We start from the raw sequence: 17922 nt of genomic DNA on the forward strand, positions 1-17922 counted from the left end.
AAAAAAAAAAAAAAAAAAAAAAAGATGATCCAAACATAGGAGCTCTGACCAATTTGAAGGCCCCCCTTCCAGCCTCCTCCTCCCAGCTATGTCCTCACTGGGTTGCCCCAACACCCCCAGAGACCCAGGTAATTACCTGCCAAACCTAGGTGTCCTGCTGCTGGCTTTTCACCCCTGACCCATCCCAGACCCACCCCAGGCCCCGGGTCCGTACTCACCCAGCTCCGGCCCGGGACTATACCAGCCCGTCGTAGAGGGACAGCGCCTGCACTATGGACGGGTCTGCCTTGGACCCCTCCTGGAACTCCTGCAGGGTCAGCTTCCCATCGGCATTCTGTGAGCAGAGAGAGGTGGCTGAGGGTGCAGAGCCTCCCAGGAGAGGGCTCTGGACAAGCCCAGCCCAGGGCCGGTCCCAAGAGCCCTTCCAAGGTTAGATCAGGAGGGAGGCAACGTGGCTCAGGGCCTACAAGCAGCCAGCACCAGACAGACCTCGGCACTCAGGGCAGGGTAGCCTTGGGCTGTGGCCCACCTCTCTGGGCATGTTTCTTCACCTGGGGATGGTGGGTAATTACCTGGCTTCCTCCAGGCACTGGGGTGACAGCTGTGTGCTTGACCAACTGGAAGTAACTCCACACACGTCATAGTTAATGATATTAACCTCCATCAATGTGAGTAATCCACAAGGCTGAGAGCCTCATGCAGTTCTCTGGGGTCTCTCTTGGGAGGGCATTTAAACTGCCCCTGGAACAGCCCACATTGGACCCTGGGAGACCCGGCAGGGGCTGGACATGGCTCAGAAGGAGGAATTTTAGTGGGTCTCTTGGGGAGGGGACGGTTTGGGTCAGAATCCCTTCCCCGGACCATCTCTCAAGGAAGCCCGTGAGACCACAAGAAAAAGGCCACAGAGACCTCCTACTCGACCCCGGGTTTCCAGAGAGGGCAAGCGCCGACCACAGTGCGGACGAGCACAGCCCAGCCATGCTCGGGGATCGCTGGCTGTGTACACGACACACACCAAGCACGGCGCAATCCTCGGTGCATGGAACCCTGACGGCCAAGCCAAGAGGAGGGTGCTGCTCTCATCCCCATTTACCAGGGAGGAAGCTGAGGCTCCGTCACCTACCCAGGCCCCAGGGCTGGGAAATGGGGAAGTCAGATTCACACGCCAGTCAGTGTGACCACAGGGTCTGTGCTGTTTCCCAAAATGAGGGAGGTGCAGACAGGGGGACGGTAATGAGTGTGTGGCCTTGGCCTTAACCACGTGGAAGCACACCGCGAGAAACTTATTATTCTGTGCTCCACACACTGCTGATAAATCTTTTTTTTTTTTTTTTTGAGACGGAGTCTGTCACCCAGGCTGGAGTGCAGTGGCGCGATCTCAGCTCACTGCAGCCTTGGCTTCCCAGGCTCCAGCCATCCTCCCACTTCAGCCTCCCGAGTAGCTGGGACCACAGGTGCACACCACCATACCCAGCTAATTTTTGTATTTTTTGTAGAGACGGGGTTTCATCACGTTGTCCAGGCTGGTCTCAAACTCATGAGCTCAAGTGATCCACTTGCCTTGGCCTCCCAAAGAGCTGGGATGACAGGCGTGAGCCACCGCGCCCGGCCGTTTTATATTATTTCGCTGAAGGCACGTAACACCTGGATTTCCCTAATGTCATTATTTCAAATTTACATTTAAGTTATTTTAGTTTTAAAAAAGTTTGATTTAAAGACGGATTCCTTACTTTTTTGGAGTCCCTTTTTTTAGGTTTTTATTTTAGGCTCAAGGATCCATGTGCAGGTTTGTTATATAGGTTAATCCTGTGTTGTGGGGGGTTTGCCATACGGACTATTTCGTTACCCATGTGATAAGCACAGTACCTGATAATAGGAGGGTTTCCAGCCTCACCCTCCTCTCACCCTTCACCCTCAAGTAGGCCCCAGTGTCTATCGTTCCTTTTTTTTGGTTTTTTTAATTTTTTTGAGACAGAATCTCGCTCTTGTTGCCCAGGCTGGAGTGCAGTGGCACGATCTCTGCTCACTGCAACCTCCGCCTCCCAGGTTCAAGCTATTCTCCTGCCTCAGCCTCCCGAGTAGCTGAGATTACAGGCATGTGCCATCACACCCGGCTAACTTTTGTGGTTTGTTGGTTTGAGACTGCGTCTCGCTCTGTTGCCCAGGCCGGCACGCAATGGCGCGACCTCCGCTCACTGCAATCTCCGCCTCCTGGATTTTTTTTTTTTTAAGTAGAGACAGGGATTCACCATGTTGGCCAAGCTGGTCTTAAACTCCTGACCTCAGGTGATTCACCCGCCTCGGCCTCCCCAAAGTGCTGGGATTACAAGTGTGAGCCACTGCGCCTGGCCTTTGGTTCCCTTTAAAGACGGGTTTCTTAACCTTGAGCCTGTGAATAGAAGTCAGCAGGTCTGTGAACTTGGGGGAAAAAAAAATCAGTCTTTCTTTTCACTAACCTCTAACTGAAATGTAGGTTTTGATGGAAGCCTAGGTGATGGTCCCCAACAGGACCTGCAGTGCCTGTGATCTGTCGACAGTAGGGGTCACGGGTCTTTTCATGACACACCCCAGTTGCTGCAGATATGACAGCTCGCAATTTCGGGGGTTGTTGGACTCACCACCACATCTTAGTGAATGCATTAAGAAAGCAGCTCACAGAATGCTACATCACAGATTCTTTTTTAAAAATACTCTGACAGCTGTTTTCTAAAATAATCAGCTTCCTTTTTGATCTTATGGATTTTATTTTATGCACTTAAAGCCATTATTCTGAGAAGTCTGTAGGCTTCTCCAGAATGCCAAAGGGGTCCACGGCAAACAAACGAAGAAAAGGCTAAGGACTTTGGTTGATTAAAGAAAACATGCTGAGCAAACTGACTTAAGACTCTGGACACTGGATAGGGCTAGCTGCTGAGCCTGGATATGACACATGCCACCTGCCGTGAGCCATGGACGGGGGCTGGCAGCAAAGCCAGGCCCAGGCTGCAGGCACTCCAATTCCTGCCATCGACACCTTGCCTCCCTGGTCCAGGACCAGCCCCGCCCCCACCTCACCTTGTCCATCATGGCAAAGATCCGGTCCACCCTCTTCTCAGGAGTGTTTTCCTCCTCTGGGAGCTCCACAGTATTCCCCTGCAGGGATGGACAAGGCGGGGCTGGGCCCTGGCACTCTGGGCTTTGGGCTCTTGGCCACACATTTGCCCCCTAGACCTGGCAGTTTCCAGATGAGGGCCGCCCCCCTCTTCTTTCCCCTCCCCATCCCTGCCATTCTGCCCTGGAACATCCCACACCCCAGCCCCACTATGTGCCGGCTCCTGCCTGCCTGCCCAGGCAGAGACATACAGAACGACTCAGCCAGTGACCCCTGCTTCCACCTGGGCAGGAGCATGGCTGCACAGCTGCTCGCTCTCTCTCTCTCTCTCTCTCTCTCTCACTAGCTTTGCCCCTCCTGCCACCCCTAACCACACGGGACCCAGCCTCTCACCACCATCTGGTAAATGGCGTCCACAATGTCCAGCATCTCGTTCCTGGTGATGTAGCCATCGTTGTCCAAGTCGTAGAGCTTGAAGGCCCCTGTAAGCAAGTGGCAGTACTGAGTGATCCTGGGCTGGGGCAGTGGGGAGGGGCCTTCAACTCACCCCTCCTCTCTGCACGCCAACATGAAGTCAGTGACTGAATGGCCCATTCCTAATGATGTAACTAATATTTACATCAGGATAGACGGGGACAGACACACACACACACACACCACCCCCTACACACACACCATTGCAACTAGGCTGGGCGCAGTGGCTCACACCTGTAATCCCAGCACTTTGGGAGGCTGAGGTGGGTGGACTGCTTGAGCCCAGGAGTTCGAGACCAGCCTGGACAACATGGCAAAACCCTGTCTCTACAAAAATACAAAAATTAGCCAGGCATGGTGGTGCATGCCTGTAGTTCCAGCTACTTGAGAGGCTGAGGTGGGAGGATGGCTTGAGCCCAGGAGGCGAAAGTTGCAATAAGCTGAGATCGAGCCACGGCACTCCAGCCTGGGTGACAAAGCAATTCTCTCTCTTTCTCTATCTATAGTATATATAATATATATTATATATTTTATATATTTTATATATATATATATATATATATAAAAATAACAGGGCCAGGCACAGTGACTCACCCCTGTAATCCCAGCACTTTGGGAGGCCGAGGCAGGAGGATCACCTGAGGTCAGGAGTTCGAGAACAGCCTGGCCAACATGGTGAAACCCTGTCTCTAGTAAAAATACAAAAATTAGCCAGGCATGGTGGTGCATGCCTGTAGTTCCAGCTACTTGAGAGGCTGAGGTGGGAGGATGGCTTGAGCCCAGGAGGCGAAAGTTGCAGTGAGCCAAGACTGTCTCTTATACACATCTAGATGTGTATAAGAGACAGGTGTGTGTGTGTGTGTGTGTGTGTGTGTGTGTGTGTGTGTGTGTGTATAAAATAAAATAAAGGGATGGGGCATTGGGCTTCCAGGGCTGAGGCCTCAGTGGCTGGAGCTGAGTGCGTGGGAGAGTCGGGGGCCTGGGATGTGGTCCAGAGGAGCTCCCCTCTCCTTTCCCCGACTCCAGTCCCCGCCTCCTCCCCACAGTCCACTCTGATCCCACAATTATGGTGTGGCCCGCTACAGTCAACATTAGAAAATAAAATAGTGCATCGGGAGGAGCTTTTGCATAAATAAAATTCTCTTTTATTTCTTTAAAAAAAAAAAAAAAAGAAAGAAAGGAAAAGAAACTGCAGGGTCTTCTCCCTGCCGATGGAATGAAGTGTGAAAGTCTTACCCAGCAGGGAGCTCTGGCCAGCTGGTTTCCATCTTCCCTCCCCTCCATGCACCCCGCGTTCCTGCTAATGCCGCCAGGGGCATGCACAACTTCCCCTCCCATCTCCCTCTCAGCCTCCCTCCACCGGGCCTCGCACACGCGGGCCCCCTGACTGGAGCCTTACACCCCCTCCCTAGCCCCTCTCATCCCCAGCTCCGCACCTGCCAGGCAGGTCCTCTCCTGCTCATGACTCCCTCTCAGGATTTTTTTTTTTAATCCTGCTGCCACTCTAGACTGATCGCCCTGAGAGCAGGGACCCGTCTATATTGTCTATCTTATCCCCTAGTGGATCCCTGGTACCAACACGTGGCTGTGTTCAGACGTTATTTGGTGAATGAACGAGTGAGTAAGTGAATGAGTGTAAGCAAGAATCAAAGCAATGACTACGAAAGAGGTGGGTCCGGCACTGAACCCGGGTCTTGGGTCCCCACTGCCCCTCCTGCTGCCCAGGTCTGCACCTGCCTGAGTGCAGCCAAGGCTCCTGCCAGCCTCTGCCCCCAGCCCGCCCTGTCCACCTGCCTCAGCGAGCCTCCTTCTGCTGCTGGTCGCCTCCAGGAAACCCTCCCACTGGAAGCACAGATGTCTGTGCTGCTCTCTGAACCCTGGACAGTCGGCCTGGCCTAGTTACGTGGCTATGTGAGGGCCACCTGCCCAGGGCCCAGGCCTGTCCTCTGCAGACGCAGCTGGGACGCCATCTGTGGTCACTACGGTGGGTGTCTGGCACCCCTGCCTGGTGAGGGCCGAGGGCTGCCTCCCTCTGACCTGGGCCCTCCAGCTGCTGCCCCACAGGGCCAAGGGGGCAGGACTTACATCGCAGCTTCTCATCCAGGGTTCCCCGCGAGGTCACCGACAGCGCCTGGATGAACTCGGAGAACTCGATTCGCCCGTCCTGACCAGAGAGAGAGGGGATGGCCTCGGTCAGTGCCAGCCAGGCCACTGGGTCAGGCTGAATCTCGGGGACGGGCGAGGGGCAGTCGCAGGCTCCAGACATCGTGGCCAACGGACATTCAGGTGGAGAGCACAGGCTTGAAGGAATGGGGGGCAAGAGGCGAGGAGAGGGTAGGGAGCAGAGGCTGGGGGACTGTGTCGGGGGTTAGAAGTGGGAGAGGCCAGGCAGGAGGCACAGGAAGAAGGGCTGAGGCTGAACAGAGAGGCTGACTCCACTCCTGATGGGAGAAGGTGCCAGAAGCACCAACGCCTGCGCTCCTCTCAGCAACAGCCTGGAAGCCTCTCGGCCTAGAGCTGTGGGCTCACGGGCTTTTGCAGAGGGCAGGCCGCTGCAGGCTGTTTAATTCCACCTCTTATTTGCAAATGAAGAAACTGAGGCCCAAGAAGGGAAGAGCCCTTCCCAGGGTCAGGAATGTGACTCCCAGCCTGGGGGTACCTGGGAGAAGCTGGGGGTGCGATAAAATAGAAACCTCCGTGGTGCCAGCAGCAGGGGGTACAGAGACAAGTGACAGTAAATCCACCCTCAAATGCTACTGCAGGACAAATCAGGGTCAACGCAGACAACCCAACAGCTGTGGGTGCAGCCACTGCCCGCTGCCCGGAGGTGACACAAGCTACCACATGGTAAGTCTTGAAAACATGATGCTGGGTGGAAAAAGCCAGGAACAAAAGATCCTATAGCTTACGATTCTCAGAGCCTCAGTTTCCGGACGTATAAAATGGGTATTAAAATACCCAGCTCCCAGGTGCTTGTAAGATCTCATTAAAAATAATCCATGTATGGCCGGACACGGTGGCTCACACCTATAATCCCAGCACTTTGGGAGGCCAAGGCGGGTGGATCATCTGAGGTCAGGAGTTCGAGACCAGCCTGGGCAATACGGTGAAACTCCATCTCTACTAAAAATAAAAAAATTAGCCAGGTGTGGTGATGGGCGCCTGTAATCCCAGCTACTCAGGAGGCTGAGGCAGAGGAATCGCCTGAACCCGGGAGGTGGAGGTTGCAGTGAATCGAGATTACAACATTGCACCCCGGTCTGGGTGACACAGTGACACTCTGTCTTAAAAAAAAAAACAAAAAAAAATCCATGCAAAGAGCTTACACATAGTAAATGTTCAGGAAATATTGCTTATGATTATTAATCCTGTTATCATGGGAGTTACTTGCATTTTATGCTTGTAAGAGAAATGTCAGGGTGTACATGTGTATACATGCATGTGTGTGCACTGTATACATATGCATGTGTGTATATGTCTCTCTGTGTGTACACGTGTGTGCACCTGCAAGTCCATGCATTGTGTGCATACGTGTGTGTTTGTGTGCACTGTATGAATACACAGGTGTGTTCGCATGTGTGGCTGCATCTCCATGTATGTGTGCCCACATGCGTGCATGGTATTCATCTGCATGTGCACATACACGTCTGTGTGAGAGCTTGGATGTGCATGTCAGTACATGTGTGGGTGTACATATGTGTGAACACGTGTGCATGCATTTGGATGCATCTGTGTTTATTGTGTGTGTGTCTGCATGTGTACATGTGCATGCATTTATGTGCGGCTGTGTATCTGTGCATGTCAGCATGAACTTGTGTGTGTGTTCCTTCTCTAGAAGGGAACATCGGCAGGAGAGAGTGGGCGTGGAGGCACTGCGGGTACCCACAGGAGCTGAGCCAGCTGCCGCAGAAGGGAAAAGACTCCGGGTTGACACAGGCCCCATCAATCCCCAGCTCACCTTGTTTTCATCAAAGACGTTGAAAACAAACGTGGCAAACTTGGTGGGGTCTCCGAACGGAAAGAATTGCTTGTAGATCTTCTGGAAGCCCGCCGCATCCAGCTGCCCACTGGGGCAGTCCTTGATGAAGCCTTTGTACCTGCAGGCAGCAGACCAGGCCAGAGAGGGTAAAGGAGATGCCAACATCACCCACCCACCAACATCGCCCAGGAAAGGAAAGCTGTGGCTCCTTGTCCAAAGAGATGGTGCCACCTGGGGCCATGGGCACAGACCTGGACTTGATAGGCACAGGCGCAGTCCCACCTCTGCCTCTCACTAGCGGAGTGACCTTGGATACAGACCTCACCTCTCCTAGCCTCGCCTGCATAAGGGGGTTACGAACTGACAAAGGAATTAACCCAGATACTGCACACAGAGTGAGCACTTGGCCACCCAACCCTGTGCTCCACCCGAGGGGGCTAAAACGAGAGTCACATGAACGGCCTCCCCGAAGCCGCAGGCCTGCACGAGACCCTCCCACCTCCCCAGCTTCTCCGCTGAGCCCCTCCTGGCATCAGGCTGGGTGGGCCGCTGCTGGTGCTGGTGGGTAGACCACCATATGGAGCCGGCAGGTGGCTCCTCCCACATGCCCACACCCCACCCCTCAGCCTCTGTTCCCAGGGAACTTAGTAAACAGCATGGGGGACCCTGGCTGTTCCAACTGGACTTGTCCACCCTGCAGCCCTGGTGCCCAGCACAAAACCCTCCAGATTCCTAGGCGGCTGATGCTGGAAAGGCTTTGCACTCGCAATCCCAGGCCAAATCTCTGCCATTCACTCACTGCACAGCCTCGAGCACATGCCCTCGCCCGTCTGAGCCTCAGTTTCCTCATCCATAAAAAGGGGTGGTTCTCACACCCCTCTTGTTGGTATCAGGGGACATGGTGCATGTAACCACAGGCTCAGCACAAAAACGAGGCAAGAGTGTGATCTTTAGAACTGTGAACTTAAATATGTGTTGTTCTAAACCAATTCACAAGCTGGGTCCTGTAGGCAGTTTAACCGCCCCTCCCACCCCACCTCCAGGGAAACACGCACTCCTCCAAGGACGACTGCTTCCACAACAGCAAGCCAGAGAGAGGCCAGCTGTCACCAACACCAGCTATTACCTTTGCAGGGCCTGACCCGACTGGAAACTCTGCACACCTTATTCTCCTAGAATGGCCCTAACAGCCCTATGAGAAGGTACTATGAGGAAGCCTTTTTTTTTTTTTTTTTTTGAGATAGAGTCTTACTCTGTCGCCAAGGCTGGAGTACAGTGGCAGGATCTCGGCTCACTGCAACCTCCACCTCCTGGGTTCAAGTGATTCTCCTGCCTCAGCCTCCCGAGCAGCTGGGATTACAGGCATGCACCACAACACCCAGCTAATTTTTGTAGTTTTAGTAGAGACAGGGTTTTGCCATGGTGGCCAGGCTGGTCTCGAACCCCTGACCTCAGGAGATCTGCCCGCCTCGGCCTCTCAAAGTGCTGGGATTACAGGCGTGAGCCACAGTGCCCGGCTGAGGAAGCCCATTTTACAGCTGAAGAAACAGGCTCAGAGAGAGGAAGACATTTGCAAGTCCTCGAGCCCAGACGACAGCTGAGGTGGGATCAAAGGTGAATGCCAAAGGGACCGATGCTCAGAGAAGCCAGATCACCAAAGACTTTCACACAATCCCACTGTCCCCCATTTTAATGTGACTCACACAAAGCCCCCACCCTTCCATCAGACATCGGAGAGGGTTCTGGGAGAACCGTGCATGGTGTGTGCGGCGCTGTGATTAGGGCCCATACAGAGAGGAGGCACATGGAAAAGTCACCGTCCACCTCCCCAGTGAAGAGGAATCTAAGGGACTGGAATGGACCCTGGGCACACGAAGACCTGAAGGGACATGTGGGGCACCCAGGGGTGGCACCCTGAAAATTCTGCAGCCTGAATGGTGAAGCTCAGGCACCCAGCCTCCTGCCAGTACTGTGGCTGCTGCTGCAGGAGTGAAGGCAGTTGAGGGGAGGAGGAGGATGGGGGAGGGCAGAGAAGATGGAGCAGGATGTGGGAGGAAGGGCAGTTGTTCTTGAGTCAGACCACAGCAGGCTCATGACCATCCCAACAGAGCCCACAGCCAGCAGGAGGCTGTGGATAGGCCAGCCCTCTGCACCTTTCCCTGTCCCCACCCCAGAACACCTTGAAGGGCGCTAGAGGCCCAGGGTGGTAGGTCCTGGCTCAGGAACCACAGGCCTTTGTAAGAGCCCATGACAGCAGCCCAAACCCCGGCACTGTGCTGACAGGCTGGTTCCCTTGGCAGGTCGGCCCAACCATCCCATTTCACAGATGCCGGCACTGAGGCACAAAGGGATCAGGTCCACAGCAACGCGTGAGACTTGGAGCCCACCCCGCCTGTCTTGTCCTTTGCCCGGCCGGTGTGCAGCCCCAGCATCCGTCCCTCCCATGCATGTGATGTCCGCAGGCCCACCCAGAATGCCTGCAGCCTGGCAGGACTCTCAGGGTCTACTGGCCTCTGCTCAGCCCTAAGGTCTGTTCTGAGCCCCTGCTTGGATCGGCCAAGCAAGAAGGAAGCAAAGCACATGGATCTCAAGTCCCTTCCCACAGCAGGAGGAAGGCACACAGCCACCCCGCTCCTGGCCCTTAAAGCTGCCTTCTCCCTGCTTCTTTTGAGTTTCTTCTGTTTCAGCCTGGCCCATGACCCCAGACCCCCAGGCCGAGATGGGCCCCTGGGCAGCGGAGGGAACGGAACATGCCTGGCACCAGGACTTAATGACCCATGTGGGGGCACACGCAGCTGTCACCAGACCTCTCTGGATGCCAGGTGGTTCCTTCCGCTTCGTGCAAACCTTCTAACTTATCCACAATGACTCTGTGTTACTTGAGTGATTCTAAAAGGTTATTAGAAACAATAAAGACAAAACAAAAGGCACCCAAAAGCCTCCCTGCGGATGGCTCACAAGGGACTGCTCTAAGGAGACGGAGGCTGTGCACAGCGCCAGCACAGTGAGCAGCTGTGGAAGGCTGGCAGTGAACGTCTTTGCAGAGGGAAACTGGCTTCAGTGGGGAGCCTTTGGGGGCCTATCCGGTTACCCCTGCAGAGGTTATCACTGTGGGGCCCCAGCTCCCTTCTGTGCCATTAGCAGGGGCCCCAAGAAGCCCCCACGAGGCAATGCCCATGAGAAGGTGCCCATCCTGATGTTCCAGCTTCTTCCTGCCAAACACCCCATACTCCGCACCCAGACTTCAGACAGGCTCCTCTGTCTCCTTGACAGGAAGAGAAGTCCTCCTCTTCTCACTTGGCCTCGACCTGTCCCCTGGCCCCTGCCTGCCTGGCCCAGCTGTAGCAAGAATCCTAAGTCGGTGTAGCCAGAATCCCCACCCCCACGATATCTGATCAAGTTCCTCGTCCCCGCTTCATGTGTGAGTCCTCGTCCCGCCTCCAGCATCAGCCTGACCAGTCAGTTCAGCAGGAATCCCCTGCCCTGGAGGCCTCCTCTTAGTTTCCATCCGCTGACCCCTCACCTGTTCATTGGCTGTGAAGCCTCACTTTTCCTCGCATTTGGAGCTGAGTCCACTCTCTCCCAGGTTGTGATAGTCCTGACACCTATTGCAAGAGTCCCGAACGAAGCCTTCCTGGCCATTTTAAGAAGCGTCGGAATCTCGCTTTCTTTAACATGGGGCCATCCACTGTCCCGCCAGGCCCCAGCTTAGATGCTGCTTCTTTCAGGAAGACGGCCCAGCCCCAGGTCTGAGGCCTCGGGACCTCTTCTGCACCCCTGCCCGCTCGTCCGTCCCAGCAGAGCGTGGACCACGCTCTACCATATGTGCCTCCAGGTCAGTCGCCCACCGGAACGTAGGCCCCCTGACACCGCCGTGCCCTGATGACCCGCATGAGGCCTGGCACGAAACATGGACCTGGGGCATGTTTGTCTGGTGAGGTGAATGAATAAACACACAAACTGCCAGGCAGGGGCGGAGGGAGCAAGAGCCCAGTTGGTGTCTGGCTCCTTCTTCCGGAGCCCCATGGAACAGGGACATCTAGAGACCCTGGCGGAGACCTAAGAGCTCTGTGGGCACAGTTAGAAAACCACTGATGTGTGGCCAGGCGTGGAGGCTCATGCCTGTAATCCCAGCACTTTGGGAGGCAGAGGTGGGCAGATCATTTGAGGTCAGGAATTTGAGACCAGCCTGGACAACATGGTGAAATCCCATCTCTACTAAATATACAAAAATTAGCCAGGCCTGATGGCAGATGTCTGCTGTAATCCCAGCTACTCGGGAGGCTGAGGCAGGAGAATCACTTGAACCCGGGAGGCGGAGGTTGCAGTGAGCCAAGATCACGCCACTGTACTCCAGCCTGGGCGATAAAATGAGACTCCATCTCAAGAAAAGAAAAGAAAGTCAGTGATGTGCTCCCACCCTCTGTGTATGGAGATAGGCCCAGAGAGGGAGAGAGACAGGTTGAAAGTCACACAGCAAGTCACCAGCAGAAACAAGGCTCAGACCCAGGGCTCCTGCCTCCCAGGCTCCCTCCCTGCCTCACCCACCCCTCCGGCAAGCCAGGCTGCACCGCCCCCGTGTAAGCGCATGGGTAAAGCGACTGCTACCCAAACATTACGTAACCCCCTCTTCATCATCAGAAGGTGGAGGAGGGAGCCTGCCTCAACTGGAGCAGAGAGACGGGATGGGGGGGTCTGAACCTTCCCAGACACCCCAGACGCCCCCAGGCCTCTACCACCCTGCAAATCACAGCTCTGAGGCTGGGATTTCACGCCATGGTCCCAGCCTGACGTGCCACCCATCTGCCACCGGCTGGCTGAGTCAGGACCCCCTGAAGCAGCTGCACACCCCCTCTTGCAGTGAGCACCCGAGTGAGATGCTGGCTTATGATGAAGATCATGCCCAAGAATTCTGTCCCCCGGATGCCTGAGATATGTGACTCCATCCCCCACCCCTGGTCCAGGGTCAGATTCCCACAGGCCCGGGCCTCCTCCCTCCCCTCCTGCCAGTCCCTCCCTCTCTCCTTCAGACAGGCTGCCGCCAGGCCTGCTCTGGTGCTGGGACACGGGCCCGTGCCCCTGGCCTGGCCCTAAGCTGTCGTGCTGGGGGAGGACCCTAAGCAAACTCCTTCCCCACAGCACCCCTCAGTTTCCCTGTGAGTAAAGTAAATGGCTCATAGCAGATCAGGGCTCCCCACCCCAGCACTCCTGACATTCATTGTCGTGGAGGCCTGTCCTGTGCATGGTAGATGTTTAGCAGCATCTCCAGCCTCTACCGGACAGATGCCAGTAGCACCCCCTGCTCAAGTTAGGACAATCCCAAGTGTCTCCAGACATTGCCAAATATCCTCTCGGGGGCAGAACCATTCAGGTTGAGAACCACTGGACCAGATGGTCTCTGGGGACCCCCACGAGCTCCGGGGATCCGCCATAAGCATCTGTGATTCTAACAGCTATTCAGGAGACCTGAGAGCCAGGCACGGGGCTGTGTGCTTTCCAGGCATGATTCTGTCCCATCGTCCCATCGTCCAGGAGGCGAGGCCAATCCCGCCCACTTTACCAACGGAGAAACTAAGGTTTCTAGAGGTGAAGGCCCTCCTGGCTCAGGGCGTCCATGCGGATGCCTTCTGCGTGGTCTGCTCCTCCCCCTCGTCCTCACCTGCCTGACTCCACTCACCGCTTCCTTCTCAGCACCAGAGCATCTGCCTGAGAGAAGCCCCCTCTGACGACCCCAGGCTGAGTCACACTCCAGGACACACTCCCAGCACCCCATCCCCTGGCTGGGCCTTGGTGGCACCTCGAGCAGCTGTGCCTCAGGAATGATTTGAGTGACTTGTGTAGTGACAGGCCAGTGCCTCGTATGGGCCGTTGAGGCAGGAACCCTATCTTCTAGTTCACCTCCAAACCTGCACCACCCACTTCTGTGCCTGGCAAACATAGTCGCCGCTCCGTTAATGTCAGAGTCACACAGCTAGACAACGAGGTGGCCGGGACCAGAGCCCAGACTCCAGAATGGGAGCTGCCTCTGAGCTTGGTATCGGGAAGGGGAGAGAGCGGTCGGCTCTCCTGGCCCTGTTCACCTCTCTGACAGCTCGGTGGAGGCCGAAAGTCCTCCACAGGCCTGTTTTCTTCCATATCTTCTGCTTGATTCCAGACCCTCAGTGGAAGGGACAGGAGTCCCAGCATCATTGCTGGCTCAGGCCAGGCCGGGGCAGGGGAGTAGAGACGGCACCAGGAGCAACCTGTTATCCCGAGTCTCCCTGCAGACTGGCGACTCAAGGTGCTCAGCACAGTCAGGGGTTCAGGGCAGGATCTCGGAGACCAGCCCCAGCATCTCCAGGCTCCAGAGGATGGATGGCTCTGAGGGTCCACCATGCAGGCCCCCAACTTCAGACAGGTGCTTCATGTGTGCAGGAGACAGGGGTGGCAGAGGGGTCCCTAGAAGTATCATTATGATTGGGAATCTCCATGATTATTTTCACTGATGGCATGGGGCATGCAGGAACTCTGTAATATAAAACAGGAGGCCGGGTGTGGTGGCTCACACCTGGAATCCCAGCACTTTGGGAGACCGAAGCGGGAGGATCACTTGAGCTCAGGAATTTGAGACCAGCCCGGGCAACAAAGCAAGACCCCATCTCTCCACACACACACACACAAAAAAAAAAATTAGTGGAGCCGGGCACAGTGGCTTGTATTTGTCCTCCTAGCTGCTTGGGAGGCTGAGGGAGGACGGTCCCTTGAGCCCAAAAGTCTGAGGTTGCGGTGAACTATGATTACACCACTACACTCCAGCCTGGGCAACAAAGCCAGACCCTGTCTCAACAGAAAAAAAAAAAGAAAGAAAGAAAGAAAGAAAAAGGTGTTTAATTTTTTTTTTTTTTTTAAGTTTAAGAAACTGAAAAAGAAGGGCTCAAGCTTCAGTCCTGGCTTGATCCTGCCCCACTCCTGACCTGTGTGTGACCTGGGGCAGGTGACGATTCCCCTCAGAGCCTTGATTTCCTCCTCTGTGAGGTGACAGCCAACTTCACACCTTTCTTTCAGGCCCCTGAGTAGGCCTGGACAAATAAGCTGAGACTGTTAACACCACAGGATGTGCTGAGCACTGGCCATGCCCCAAGCCCTGATCTATGATCTTCCGCAACACCAGAGCCAGCGGCCGAGGACAGCCCAACCCCTGTTACCTCGTCCCACCAGCTGTCCCAAGAGGAAGGTTCCACCATACCCTCCCGAGTCCCCCACTCTGGCCCCATGGGAAGTCCTTCCGTTTTCCAAGACTGAGTCTCACTCTGTCGCCTAGGCTGGAGTGCAGGGGTGCAATTTTGACTCACTGCAACTTCCACCTCCCGGGTTCAAGCAATTCTCCTGCCTCAGCCGCCCGAGTAGCTGGGACTACAGATACCGCCACCACCACGCCCAGCTAAGTTTTGTATTTTCAGTAGAGACGGGGTTTCATCATGTTGGCCAGGCTGGTCTTGAATTCCTGACCTCATGATCTGGCCTCCTCGACCTCCCAAAGTGCTGGGATTACAGGCATGAGCCACCGCGCCCGGCCAGGAAGTCGTTTCTAATACCCAATCTCCTAGTACACGGGCAGAGAAGTACCAAGATCCCTCATTGCCCCTCCCCACCCAGTAACGCAGTCCGAGATGCGTATGCAGAGGTCACACCTCACACAACCTTGTTCATGAACAGGGTCTTAACTCTTTGTGGTTCAGAGACCCCTTTGGGGATTAGAGAAGAGTCATGGCGCCAGGCCTCAGAGGCAGGCCCAGGCTGTGAAGAACGGGGCCTGCGATCCCCAGCCACAGGAAGCCGAGGTTTCTGATACGGTTGACTGTGTTTGGGAACCAGCTCTTCAAGACAGGGTAGAGATGAGAAAAGAAAATCCTAGATTCAACAACGGCGTTCTTACACTTCTTTAAAAGGGAAGGGGGAAGGGAAGAAAAGAAATCTGTCATTTCATAAAAATCCTGAAAGCTGACTGCCACGTGCAAAACAGTTCCCACTCCAGCGCTGGGGCTCCTCCCACACCTCCCACCTTCTCTTCCCCACCACAGCGCCAGGCTGGGTGAATGCCCTCGTCCACCAGGAGACTCCAAGCACCTCGCCCCCCTCAGTCCCTGATGCCCCCCAGCAACCAGCACTGGCCTGGCATAAAGTAGGTGCTCAGTAAAGATGCCCTGAATGGATCAGTGAACAAATGAATGAATGATTGAATGCTCCCAGAACACACGGGTCCAACTCCAGTTTGGCTTCTAGTTCTCTGAGGGCCTGAGCAAGCCCCCCCAACTGCCGGACCTCAGTCTCCCAAAAGCCCTGGTCCTCTAGGACTTCCCCTGAATTTGCCACTCTCAGCTCCTGCAGGTTCGTGTCCTCTGGCATCCTGCTGGGAGGCCAGCCCTGCATCTCCTGCCATGGTGATGATACTGCAGCAGCTGCTCTCTGCAGTGCAAAAGGTGGGACAGAGATTGCTAGACGGATAAATCATAAAGCATAACCCCAAGCTGCAATCAGCCAGGCGCAGCAGGGACGGGCGCAGCGGCAGGCTCGGCAAATTATTCTCCCATTATCTCTTCAAACAACTCCCTCCAGGGGCATGCCCCTCCCCGCACTCCCTCGAGACCTGGAGGAGGGTCCCAGCCATGTTGGTTCCTCTTCCTTTCCCTTCTCCCCAGTAGCCTCTGGTTTTACGGGTTTCCCACAGCAAGAAAGCAAGAAGCCGGCAGGTCTGAGCCCCAATATTTGGGACCACGGAGGCAGAGCGAGCTGGACTGAGACTCCACACACACACGCACAGAGCTGTGTGACCTGGGCAAGGGTCTCCACCCTTCAGAGCCTCAGTCTCTTCATCTGTAAAATGGGGCTGCTCCTCGGATTCTCCACACGGCCCCGTTCCATCAGCACGGTGCCTGCCCGCAGGAAAGCACCCAGTGTGTTGCTGAGAGTCTGTCTCCACGCCCACTCTGCCTGGGGCAGCCCAGAATCAACAGCTTGCCCTGTTGATGTGAGTACACCATTCCTCTGGCTTCCACCCACTACTTTTGCTATCATATTGCTAGGATATTTGGTTATTATAAAAGTAATAAAAGCCATTGCAGAGCCAGGCACGGTGGCTCACGCCCGTAATCCCAGCACTTTGGGAGGCTGAGGCGGGCAGATTTCCTGATGTCAGAAGTTCGAGACCAGCCTGGCCAACATGGTGAAACCCTGTCTCTACTAAAAATAATACAAAAAAAAAAAAAAAACTAGCCGGGCGAGGTGGCAGCGCCTGTAGTCCCAGCTACTCGGGAGGCTGAGGCAGGTGAATGGCGTGAACCCAGGAGGCAGAGCTTGCAGTGAGCTGAGATCCGACCACTGCAGTCCAGCCTGGGCGGCAGAGCGAGACTCCGTCTCAAAAAAAAAAAAAAAAAAAGACCCTGTATGGCAGCTGCTATATGTCAGCACAAACCCAGATGACCCTAGATCGTACAGGAAAGACAGGGACCTCCTCTCTGAGCAGCTGACTAGGGGTGAAGGTATGACTATCAAGACAGAACGAGCCCTGCTGAGACTGGAGGCCAGTCTCCTTAGCAAAAGAAATGGTAGGGACAGAGGCTCTGAGGCGGGATGAGCTCGGCACAGGTGAGGGACAGCAAGTGTGGTCAGTGCACGGCGACCCAGGGGAAAAGTTGAGGTCAGAGACCTCAGGGAGCCTTGTGGGCCACACAACATGCTGGGGCTTTATTCCAAGTGCAGTGGAAAGTCACAAAGGGGCGGTCCCAGTTTCCAAAGCTCTAGCAGAGGCTGTACGGGGCCAAGAACAGCAGAGCCAGCATAGGCAGGCAGCAGCCCCGCGAGGCCAAGGCCGTGGCACCACTGCAGACCAGGGGCTCAGACCCGTGTGGCCAGGGGCTGGGATCAGATTCAGGATCTGCTGTCTAGGGGAGGCAGGCTGGCCGGGCTAAGGAGTTGGACATGAGGCAAGGGAACAAGAGGGCTAGTAACGTGTGCAGAGAAAAAGGGAGCCACACACAAGTGATGAAGGAAGAGAGACAGGAGGCCATCGAAGCCGCTTCCCCGGCTGAAGTTGCCCCAGCGCTTCTCAGGTGGGAGAGGAAAACCATGTCCACTGTGACCCACTGCTCCCTAAATGTCCCTCCCTCCTGCTGCTGCTCCCACCCCAGATGGCTGGGCCCTGCACTGCTTGTTGCCCTGAAAGCCTGGGCTCAGGAATCCCGAGTTTTCCCAAAAGAGAGGCAGGCATGGGTAGAGTCTCTGGCTGTCGGGTGTCCTGAGAGTTGTTCAGAACAAGAATGGGGCCGGGCACGGTGGCTCACACCTGTAATCCCAGCACTTTGGGAGGCTGAGGCGGGTAGATCACCTGAGGTCAGGAGTT

At 55.3% G+C, this 17922-nt stretch overlaps 1 protein-coding gene across 1 annotated transcript in view; it reads right to left on the reverse strand.

Moving 5' to 3' along the window:
* The window catches only part of NCS1 (neuronal calcium sensor 1), a 41235-nt gene that overhangs the window by 11540 nt on the left and 11773 nt on the right, over nt 1–17922 (reverse strand). Inside the window, exons 3-7 of the mRNA XM_011971155.1 lie at nt 7524–7662; nt 5651–5729; nt 3485–3573; nt 3055–3132; nt 219–334 (exon numbers count right to left, since the gene is read on the reverse strand). Of these exons, the coding sequence (XP_011826545.1) occupies nt 236–334; nt 3055–3132; nt 3485–3573; nt 5651–5729; nt 7524–7662 (484 nt within the window). The 3' untranslated portion in view covers nt 219–235. The remainder of the gene's footprint in view (nt 1–218; nt 335–3054; nt 3133–3484; nt 3574–5650; nt 5730–7523; nt 7663–17922) is intronic.

This window comes from Mandrillus leucophaeus, unplaced genomic scaffold (assembly GCF_000951045.1).
Source record: "Mandrillus leucophaeus isolate KB7577 unplaced genomic scaffold, Mleu.le_1.0 Scaffold99, whole genome shotgun sequence".
NCBI lineage: Eukaryota > Metazoa > Chordata > Mammalia > Primates > Cercopithecidae > Mandrillus > Mandrillus leucophaeus.